The sequence below is a fragment of the Mastomys coucha genome, unplaced genomic scaffold (genome assembly GCF_008632895.1).
Source record: "Mastomys coucha isolate ucsf_1 unplaced genomic scaffold, UCSF_Mcou_1 pScaffold6, whole genome shotgun sequence".
NCBI lineage: Eukaryota > Metazoa > Chordata > Mammalia > Rodentia > Muridae > Mastomys > Mastomys coucha.
Genome location: NW_022196912.1, coordinates 80,068,963 through 80,080,849, shown reverse-complemented (window position 1 = coordinate 80,080,849; position 11,887 = coordinate 80,068,963). Strand labels below are relative to the sequence as shown.

General features: G+C 35.3%; 1 protein-coding gene across 6 annotated transcripts in view; it reads left to right on the top strand.

The window, feature by feature from the left end:
• Positions 1–11,887, top strand: part of Mis18bp1 (MIS18 binding protein 1) — a 64,728-nt gene that overhangs the window by 36,030 nt on the left and 16,811 nt on the right. For 5 of the 6 annotated variants that reach the window (XM_031355767.1, XM_031355765.1, XM_031355764.1 and 2 more), the window contains 2 exons: positions 5,382–5,478; positions 8,720–9,509. In XM_031355767.1, coding sequence (XP_031211627.1) covers positions 5,382–5,478; positions 8,720–9,509 — 887 coding nt within the window. The remainder of the gene's footprint in view (positions 1–5,381; positions 5,479–8,719; positions 9,510–11,887) is intronic. The other variant, XM_031355768.1, reaches the window with a different exon arrangement.

The window sequence follows — 11,887 nt, the reverse complement described above, 5'->3', positions numbered from 1 at the left end:
TTTTACTTTGAGTTGCTAATTGTGGTCATTGTGAACTCAAATCCTTATCTTGTTCTTATAAAGTAATTGTGAAAGAGCCATCTTTTAAGTCTATTATTATGGCCTTTCCTTAGGTAACAAGAAAGCTAAGAAGATTCAAGGCTGTAAAGAACCCATTGGCTGAATAATTTTATTAATTGCTCTCAGATCTGTCAACATCCTCCACTTGCCAGCTTTCTTTTTAATGACAAATATAGGAAAATTCCAAAGGCTTGTAGACTCTTCTATATCTTGAGCCTCCAACTGCTCTTAGACCAGCTGTTTGAGTCCGTGTAATTCTTCCTTTGTCATAGACTTTTGCTCAAGCTAAGCAGATTGGTCAGTTAACCACCTTAGTGGTTAGGCTGTTGGTTTATCACCAGTGGATCCCCTAACTAAAGTTGAAGAGTCAGCGTATGTTGTATTGTCTTAATGGACAGCCTGTACTCTCTGTCACAGTCTTTGATTACATTTTTTAACTTTATCAGGAGCATCACCCATTTTATGGTTTGTTTTTGAAGTTGGAGTGATGCTAATCTGTGTTTTTCATTGCTGTAACAGATCTCTTCTCCATAAGTTTTTGGCTATATTAGCCACGTATGGCCTTAATTTTTCTATTTGGCCTTCTGAGCTCATTCAAGCCATCTGATACTTTGATTTACCAAGGATTAAGTTCCAACCTCTTAAAATTGTATATCTATCTTTTGAAGAAGCGAATTTAGGGGCCAAGAGTTTAGAGAGATTATAGTTGTATTAGCTCCATTGTTTATCATCCCTCTAATTTAAATATTACTTATAAATAACTTTACTTTGGGCCTCTTATCACCTATTGAAGTTTGTGAAGATATTCATGTTTTGGACCCTTCTGGGTTTTTTCCCTGATATGAATTGTTCTAACGTCTCATTTAATTGCTTTCAGTTTGTGCTATTTGGTATTGTGGCCTGTGAGAGGCCTGCCTGGACATTTTTTTGATAAGGGGTTACCCTACTTGTCTATTTTGTACATTCATTAGTTCATTGTTGGCCTTTGACACATCTTTTGCATATACTAGAAGGCATTGGCTTTTTTTTTTTAATTAGTTTGGTTTTCTTTGTAATTCCTTTTGAAATGACTTTGCTCAACACAATGAAGACATTTGTGAATTTGAGTTTTCTCAAAAACTTTAGGTAAGGCTTCTCCTACCAAGGTCATTTCAGGTGAATGAGACCTAATATCCACTGTATTTTGAATCTATTCATCAATAGATGCTGATTGTGCCCTTAAATGTTGGATCATCTCTTTACGTTCAGCGTTGGCATTTTTAAAAACTAAAGATTAAAAGTGCCATTTATTTATTTATTTTTTATTGTGTTTTAACTAATTCTGGCAATAGGCCTCCTACATATAAAGATTTCATACTTTCTTTTTCTTCTTTTTTTATATGCTTAGTCATTTTGTATAGGACATTTTATTTATTTACATTTTAAATGTTATCCTCTTTCGTTATTTTCCCCCCAGAAACCCCTTATCCCATCCCCCCTCCTCTTGCATCTATGAGGGTGTGCCCCCACCCACCCTCCCACCCACACGTTCGTTCCTGTCTCCCTGCACTGGCATTCCCTTACACTGGAGCATCGAGCCTTCACAGGACCAATGGCCTCTTTTTCCATTGATGATAAGGCATCCTCTACTACATATATGGCTGGAGCCACGGGTCCCTCCATACGTACTTTTTGGTTATTTAGTGTCTTCTTAATTAGTGGATCTGATATCTTCCTGTCTGTAGCTAAAGTCAATCTTTGTAAACAAAAGTCAGTCAATGTTTCTTTTGTACCTTGTATGACTTGAGTAAATGGTTCAAAGTCTTTTCTCTGTTTCTTCAATCTTGTCTCAGGCATTTAAGGGTGCTATGCAATATAATGCCAAGGTTTCTTGTTCATATATGTCTTGTGTCTCTACCTCAGCATATTGACCTTTGCCAGCATAAAGACTACCACTAGATGGTCTTTAGAAATACTGATACCTCTGGTTCTATTTCTGTGTGCTATTTCCCCAGCCTCTGAAAACCATTGTTACTGTGGCCTAGGTTCTAGTATTGCTCTTGTCTTATCTTTCCAGTCTTGGGAGATTATTCTATTACCAGTCTGGCTGCCAACATGTTGTCTGTTTGTGGAACTTAGCTTCTTTGTGCTCTCAGAAAACATTTTCCATATGAATTTCAGCTCAGTAATGCTCCTCTCTTCTTAATCACAGTTAGTTTCTTAACTCTAGCTAACCAGCATCAATTGTCCCAGTAACCCTTTCTGTTCTTGACTCTAAAACCAGAGCCATATGGCCCAAGCTGCTGAGTCTCACTGCTTTTTGTGGCTGGAACATGGCCTTGTCCCATTCCATCATCCTCAGATTTCTGTTTTCCAATTCTTTCACTTCCTAAGCTGTGTTGTTCTGGAACTTGCTCTGTAGACTGACCTTGAACTCAGAACTACATGGGCTCTGTCTCCTGAGTTCTGGGACTAAAGGAGTGTACCATCACACCAAGATCTAAGCTTTTCTTTACCTGGAACTTCATCTGTTCCAGGCTGGTTTTGAACTCAAAGATCTGCTTGTTTCTGTCTCTTAGCATTAAACGGGTATATGATAATGCCTGGACATTTCTTAGCCATCATCATCCGTCTCTTGTTAATTTGACATACAATCATAACCCCCTATGTTCAAATGAAAATAATAGCATAATTATAATGACACCTAACATGACATATAACTATTCCTTGTTCAACTGCAAACAAATGAACAATAAGCTTAACTGGGTGAGATTTTGCCCCCAGGTCACCACTTCCCTTACTTCCATTTAATATCCTTGAACATATGATTTAATTCCACTCTACTTCCTGCTGACCCTTTACATTTTGAATTTTCCTTTCTAAGCTTACTACACTTGATCAAAACACTCTTCATAAGAATGGACCACAGTACAAAGTCTAAGTTAGGCCTTTTTGAGACTTCCTTTGTCAGTGCAATTAAATCTAAATTTCCATACCTTAGCCTCAGATAGACTCTTCATATAGGAAGCAGCCACACTCTTCACCAAAATATCACAAGAACCATCTCTAGTTAGCATACTAAAATTGTTCTCTGAAATCTCTTGAGTCAGGCAACCACTGAGAGTTCGAATCACTCTACAGCACCACTGAGTAGCAGAACCCAATTAACACTACTCCGTTGATCCCAGCGGTGGTGGCCCTTTCCTGCTACTTACCCAATGCTTTATATTGCCAAATGAGAGAGGCACACTAGTAGCCTTTATATCTTGAATGGCTGGGCCACTTCCTGATCTCCATGTGGTTGATATTTCCAAGTTATTACTTGGTAAAATCTATATTCCATCTTTGCTGCCCTAGACCCAGACATACATCCCTCTCAGCTTTGATCCCACATGGTGAATATGCTCTCTGACACACATTTCTCATGCAAGGTGTCTCTTCATGTTCTCCAGTTCCTCTCTCATTCTTTAGTTTCTTATTATTCCCTCAGTTTATTATGTGCAGATGGGCAGAATCTCATGCAAATTTGGGGACCAGGTGAACATAATACAAGCTGCATTAGACCAAACCTACAATGCCACTGTCTTCTGTGTTCCTACTAACATGACCCATTAAGCCCCATTCATTCCAGTGCTTTCAGAATCCAAAATTTCAAAATCTACATTTCTCCAGACAAAAACATGGTCAGGACTATCACAGCAATACCTAACTCCTGGTACCAACTTCTGTCTTAGGCTTTTATTGCTATAAAGAGATATCATAACAAAGGCAACTATTATAAATGAAAACATTTAATTGGAGCTGGCTTACAATTTCAGAGGTTCAATCCATTATAATTATGTGGGAAGCTTGACATCGTGCAGACAGAGTTGGTGATAGAAGAGCTGAGCATTTTACATCTTGATCCAAAGACAGCCAGAAGGATATAGTTTTCTGCATCCAGCCAGAGCTCTCTTTTGTACTGAGTAGAGCTTGAACATTGAGACCTCATGGCCCACCTCCACAGGACACACTTTGTCCAACAACGCCATACCTCCTAATAGTGACACTTCCCATGCGCCAAGCATATTTAATCTACCACACTATTCAGGTGGAGTAGACAGTTGGATAATGAACTGATGTTTAGGAATGTAATACAGTACCTGAAAAGTTTCAGGACTGCATCAAAGGACAATTTTTTTTTTGGTGAGTATGATTTGTAATTGTTGAAAGTGCTGTTGAAGTTAAATAGGAGTTTGTTATAGGGATTATATGTCCAATAAATGATAAAGAACAAAAAGTATAGGAATGAGAATGTACTTCTGTTGTTAGAGTATTTGCTGTGTATGAGAGATATACAGTACTCCTAAAATTTTAAGGTATATAATTTGCATAAATGTCCATAGGATAAAATTTCAATAATTTTTATGCCTCTTAAATATCTAGATGAGGTATTAGAGCTGCCTGCAGTCAAATAACCACAGTACACATCTTTAGACAGTAGGAAAATTTTTGTGTAAGTCTTTTGAGAACCTCTTAACCTGCATTTTGGGAAAAAAAAATCTGTTAAATTTAACTTTAATTTTCATAGGTTTGTTTATTGTTTTTTTATTTTAAAATTTACATTTATTTATTTATTTGTTGGGGGAATATGAGTGTACCTGAAACATGTGGCAGGCAAAAATCAATTTACACAAGTCAGTTTTTATCTTCCATCATGTGAGTTCTGAGGGATCTTTTCTTGCTGAGCTATCTGTGCTTGCAGCCATCTCTCCAGTCCATAGAGATTTTTATTATGTTTGCAACTGTAAGTAAATGATACTTATTTTCCATTTTTTTAAATGAAAATATACAAGCAACAATAATAAAAGTAGAATAAAGCTATGTAGAGTAAAGTCTTAAATAAAGCATAGAAAAACTACAAATATGAGCCAGAGAGATGGCTTAGTGTTTAAGGGTGTTTCCTGGCTTTCCAGAAGACCATAGATCAGTTTCTAGAACCTACATTAGTTAGCTCACAGTTGTTTTAACTCTAGCTCCAGAGGATCTGACACCCTCATCTGGCCTCCATTGTACATGCTTAGATACATAGCATATACTCAAGTACATAGATGACACATAGTTTAAAATCTAAATACATTTTAAAAAGTAAAACTGCAAATAATAAGACTTTTATAGGATCATGCAGCCTTATGTAGTACTTGTAAAGTTATGGTTCCAACAGGAATTTCTGAATGCTCCATTAATGAAACTTGTGGAGTAGTAAGTACATAGAATTTTCTTTTATACTTGATTAATGCTATGTAATTACCCAAGATAATGTCTAGATTGTAGTTGTTAAAAGTATATTGTTTGTTTTGAAGGTATTAACTAGAAAGAAAAATTACAGAAAATTTCCTTCAGAAAGCTTTGAAAATTGCAAAGAGATCAATGAAAAGAAAATTCAAAGTCTAAAGCAAGGTAATATCGTTAGTGGTCATGTAATGACTAGGATAAGAACTGCTTAAAATGTTTTTTAATAGAATATTTTAAGTTTCTGGATTTACAATGGAAAATATGTTTATGATTTAAGGTAGTTATTTATATAGAATGATTATTTAATGAAATAATCTGTTACTTTAAGTATATTATTTATAGGTTTTGCTTTAATATGATCCCTAAGTAACTTTGCTTCAAAGTTTTATATTATTTCATATGTGCTCATATGAATATTTTCTTTTATGAAATTAATGACTTAATTAAAGTGTGATAAGTGTTGAATTTCAGAGTAATTAAAGTCTTCTGTACCAAAATTTAAACAGCTTTTTGTCTAAATACTAACAAGTTCAAGATTTCATGTCATGATAAATCCTTGGGCCTAGTGCTATTTTTTACTAAAACAGAAAAGTAAAAGTGAGAACAATCATCAAAATTCGTAAAAGTGGGAGGAATACAGTACTCCTGTGATTTAAAGTACCTAAAAGAGGCTGGATGATTATTAAGATTGTTAAATAAAATGAAATGATAAAAAGCATTCTCTATGGCAATACTAAAAATACAAACGTTTTTCTCAATATAAATTTTAAACAACTCCAAACGTATTAACTTTATTTTTTATTATTATTTCAAAATAATACATCACTACTAATATTTTCTTAAATGAATGTAAATATAAAGTGTTTTTGTTTGTTTGTTTTGTATTTAATAGAGCTTAAGATCTTCTCTCTTACTATGGTAACTTGATACAAGAGTTACAAACATCAAGCAAAGCATTCAGTCTCATACTTTGTTGTTCTCTTACAAGCCCTCTCCCAATTTAATTGTCTTCATTACTTTTGGGTATATAAATACTTTTAAAATATGTAAACTGTTCTGAAAACCATAGTATACTGTAAAAACATGAAATAAACAATACTACTAATAGAGAGGCTGAGATAGGAGAAGCAAGATCTCAAGACCATTATGTTGTACACAGCATCTACATAAGACTGTCAAATTGATTGTTGTTTTATGTCAAACAACTTTTATAGTACTCACTTTTATTGTTATAATATTTTATAAATTTTAAAGATGATAAAAAAAGACTAGGTATTAAAAGGGGGTCTCTGGGAGAAGTTGGGGTACAAAAGGAAAACAATTTTTAAATGTTAACAAATTCAGATAGATTGAAATCATGTAACTTTTCTCATCATATTGCAATAAAACTTAAAAAAAACATAAAATAAAATAATAATCTCCTCCTCCCTTTTCCCCTTAACAAAAATGTCAATGAATATCTTGTTTTCATGGATGAGATTGAATAGGTGTGAATGGGTGCATATTGACAATAAGTTCTTTTAAATTTAACAAAAAAAAAAAGCATTCTCATTAGAAATATTTTGTTCAGCCGGGCAGTGGTGGCTCACGCCTTTAATCCCAGCACTTGGGAGGTAGAGGCAGGCAGATTTCTGAGTTCGAGGCCACCCTGGTCTGCAGAGTGAGTTCCAGGAGAGCCAGGGCTACACAGAGAAACCCTGTCTTGAAAAAAACAAAATTAAAACAAAAAAAAAAGAAATATTTTGTTCAAAATGAGAATGTTTAAAATTTTAAAAATGTCTAACTGAATGCTTGATTTGGTTTATGTAAGGAATTACAAGAAAATATTTTGTAAATGTATGATTTCTGTGAAAAATATTGTGGAGACATTTTTAGGGGTTTCTTTTCATGATAGGATAGTTGTACTAATCAAATATATATGTACTAATCAAATATATAAATTATTGATAAGTTATAATTTTACAAAACAAACAAAAATTGTAATTTTGATGTCTTATCATTTTTAGCTTTTAACCTTTCAATTTTTGGTTTATCTTTTATGGCATGATGAGTGTACATAATTGCAGTATTTTATCCTGATGGTGTGGTGATTTGAATTCATTAATATGTCTTAGTTACTGTTCTATTGCAGTGAGGCAACATCACGATGAAGGCACCTTATAAAAGGAAGCATGTCCTTGGCTTTCTTATAATCCATCGCTAGCGTGACAGTAGGTAGGGATGGTGCTGGAGTAATAGTTGATAGTTCCCGTGTGACCTAAAAGCATGAGACAGAGAGCTAACTGGAGATTGCATGAGTTTTTGAAACTTCAAAGCCTGCTCCTAAGTGACACACTTCCTACAATACAGTCAACCTCCTAATCCTTCCCAAACAGTTCCACAACTTGGGACTAAGGATTCAAACTTGTAAACTTATAGTGACCATTCTGGTTCAAACCACTATAATAAGCATAAATAGGAATTAGTATAGTTAGAATTTCAGGTAGATTTGCTTCTGGATTTTCCAGTTTTAGATCAGACTGCTAATCTCATTTGTTTTCTTCACCTATGTATAATATGACCTACTAGGTATCAAGTTCTGTAGCTTTAATTATTTCCCATGATAATTCTTGGAGATTGGGAGAGATTTCAAAGATGTGCTGCTTTGGCTACATTGATGGTGAAAGTAGAGCTATATGGATAGAGTTTCACATTTTCCTAATTACATCCTTAACTAGCACAGCTTGTTTTGTATCTTACATGGCTGTTTAGGATTAATGACCCTAGTGGATTTTTTATGTCTTCTAACTATTTTATGTCTTGAGAATGATTTTAAAACATTTGTTTAATATCTACTAGTTTTTAGAGTGTGTACACTAACATCAGAAAAAAAGTTATGAAAATTAAGATTTTCTCAGTTTAACTAAAAGATTTAAGACTGGTTTACAACTAAAATGTAGGACACCAAAATAGCATTTTAAAAAGTGTTGTGGGAATTTAATGGGAGAATGGGAGAATTTGGAGATATAGTGGGCTGAAGAATAAGTTCTGAGCAAGCAATTGAGGGTCTTGCAGATAAGTAAAGGAAAATTTTAAGAGAAGATAAACAATGGAAGTTCAGGCCCAAGCAATTTTGAGAAATATGAAGTCTAATACCCATAGAGTATTAGAACCCATAGGTTCTAATTTGAGGTCGGTGAAAGACTGACCTTCAATATAGAAGGTCAGGTAGAAAAGCTACATGTATGCCAGCCAACTGGAAAGTCATTGGCAGAATTGTATACGTAAGTACATGCTTACATTTGAAGTGTCAGTGATCTAAATAGACCAGTGCTTTGTGTATAACCTGTCATGAAAAATTGTCTTATTTTATGAGTATTTTCTCCTATACTTAAGAGATTTTGTTTCTGATTTCCAATAAAATAAGAGAAAACTGAAGTATCAAATCAGATCACTGATCTATTGAACTCACTGGAACAGCCTACCTCCAACAAAAAAAGAAGACACCTGCCTCTTGATCACAAGATAGCTTATGTTCTAATGACACCTCTTAGAAACAAAAAGTTGGTAGAGCGGAGATGTATGGAGCACAGACTCTATATTAAAGGAATAGCAGATTTTTTCGAAGCAAAGTATCAAGAAGAAAGTGAGTCAGATATACATGGAACTCCAAGTCCTACCAGTAAGTCCTTAGAGACTTTTGAACACAGAGTGGATTATGAAGGCTGTACCAAGGAGGACTGCAGTGAATGTGACATAATCACTGTTAAACATATTCAGATACCTTGCCCGAAAAGGAAACAAATGCTCACTAGGGATTTGCCCTCGAAACTACAGAAAACTGAAAATCAAGTAGATGTTTCACAGTATAGCCAGTCCTCATCACATTTGTCAAGTGAAGAGAATGAAGTAGAAATTAAAAGTAAAACCAGAACAAGAAATACAAAAGAAAGGCTGAATCAGGAGAGAAAAACCAGAAACAACATCACAAGAGATATCCTCCTCATTTCAGAATCTAAAGGTGAGATTGATTCTTATATCACACCAAAGAGACCTAGATCTTCTGCTAAAGAATCACATTACAAATCTGATGTTAGCAAGGACTTCCTAATTGAAGTTAAGGCAGCTGATACAACTATCAGGCAACCGTTAGACCATCTACCTGGTTTAACTGATGATGGAGAGTGGAGTGAGCAAGAATTACAGAAGCTTCATCGGTAAGTAGTTATGTCTCTCGAATATCTGCAGAATGGTTATGAAACAGCAGAAAGGGCCTGATTTAAAGATGTACTAGTGATGTTAGTGAGCTTTTCAGAAGATATGAGTAATTATTCTGCTTGTACTGGTGGTAAATCACATTCTTTAAGAACTGAAGTTGAGTTTGGCTGGAGAGATGGTTCAACAGTTAAGAACACTCACTGGCAGTTCTTACACAGGGCCTGAGATTGATTCCCAGTGCTCACATAATGATTTAAAATTTATAAGTCCAATTCTAGTGAATTTTATGCCTTTCAGACCTCTGCACAAATATAGGCGCAGGCAAAACACTCATACACTTAAATAGATTTTTATTAAAAGAAAAGAATTGGATTTGACTATGGAGACTTATTTCTAAGAGTTTCAGTAGTGTAGTAGTGTGGAAACCAGATCATAATTGACTTAGGAAGCCTGATAGGAAAATTAAAGAGATATGACAACATATGTAGAAAAATCAAGAACATTGGCAAAGATGAGGACTAGAAATCCATGTGTAATACAAGGGAGTGTGGAAACAAGGAATGATAATTTAGTTGCTATTTGTCAGAGGATTGAAGCTAGGGTAGAGGGGTAGCTGATGGAAGTGATGTAGTCAAAAGAAAGGAAGATATAACTGATAAAGGAGAGGCTGACAAAGGGACGTGGTTCATTTAGTGTTTTATTTACTGTATTTCCTTAAGAGTGCATAGCTTTGGAATACATTTCAAGTCTTTTTGAAAGTTCTTCCTGAGACATTTCTGTGACACTGTACAACGTTCACTGATATTTTCAATTCCCTACATTATCCTTTTTTGATTATTTTTCAGGCAAGTAATTCTTTTTTTACTTCCTCAAGTTCTTATTTTTGTCTGCTTTCTTGCTATGGTATGTTCCTTAGTGATCTTTATCCTCCACAATTTTGTCTGTCTTCTTTGTACAATGATCCTCAGATTTATCTGTGGCCCTGAATTGTTATATTTAGATTTGTATTTACATATAGTGGTGAATGTAATTATATAAATCTTGCCTAAAGATCTGACTACTAAAAATTGAAAAGAATATTTTCATGCCCTTGGTAATTTTTAACATCAAATTATTTTTGTTTTGTTTTGTTTTGTTTTGTTTTGTTTTTTTACTTATTCTCTGTACATCCTGCTCACTGCCCTCCTCCAGGTCACTGCCTCCCACAATCCTTTCCCCCCCCTCCCCTTTTTTTCTGAGCTGGTGAGGACACCATGGGTCCCCCTTCCGCCCCAGGCACAAGGTGCTTTCTTTCCCACTGAGGCCAGACAGGGCAGCCCAGCTAGTAGAACAGATCCCACATACAGGCAACAGCTTTGGGGAAAGCTTCTGTTCCAGTTGTTTAGAACCTATACATCTGCTACATATGAGTGGGGTGATCTAGGTGGTAATTTTTTATTCCTGAAGATGAAGTTCTTTTCATCAAATATATTTAAACTCCATTTAAACTGCCATTATTGGTTTAAAAAAAATCTTATTAGTTGCTAAATAGCTATTCCATAGGACTATTTTCTTACTATTCCTCCATCTCAGACCTCACCTATTCAATGCCTGAATTGTAGAAATAGCGTTGTGCTTGTCATTTGTACTTTCCATCTGGGTAATCAAGCTCAAATATCTTCAGGTTAGGCTTGAGAATGTCACTGAGACCTGGGCAGTAGCAGTGCACACCTTTAATTAATCCTGGCAATTGGGAAGCAGAGGCAGGCGGATCTCTGAGTTTGAGGCCAGCCTGGTTTACACAGTGAGTCCCAGTACAGCCAGGTCTGTTACACAGAGAAACTCTGTCTTGAAGGAGAGGGAGGAGGGAAGGAGGGAAGGAGAAAGGGGGATGGGGAATGTAACTGAGATTCTGAACTATCAGAAATTTTCATTGCATTTAATATAGCTTCATATTTTATATTCTCCCTTCTTCTCATGGTCAAAGGCAGACCATGATAATAGTTTTACCTTTTCTAGCAGTATCTCTCAGCATTTCCTTATAATACAATTTTTAAATCTTATTATATATTGTTTTCCAAAATCCATTTATTTATTTGCTTGTTTGAGACAGTATTTCTCTGTGTAGACTTGGGTATCCTGGAACAAGACAAAGCTGGCCTCCTGTTCTGCAACTATTGATCTGAGTTTCCCAAGTGCTTGGATTATATACCTGTACTAGCATACAGAGCCCCTTCTTACCTCCTTCTGCTTCCCTCCCTCCTTCCTTCAATTTAAAAAGTCTGGAATGTTACATATTACCAAACCTGGGATGAATGTCCATGGTTTTGTTGTTTTTTTCTCCCCCCCCCCTTTTTATTAGATGTTTTCTTTATTTACATTTTCTTTCCCAGGTTCC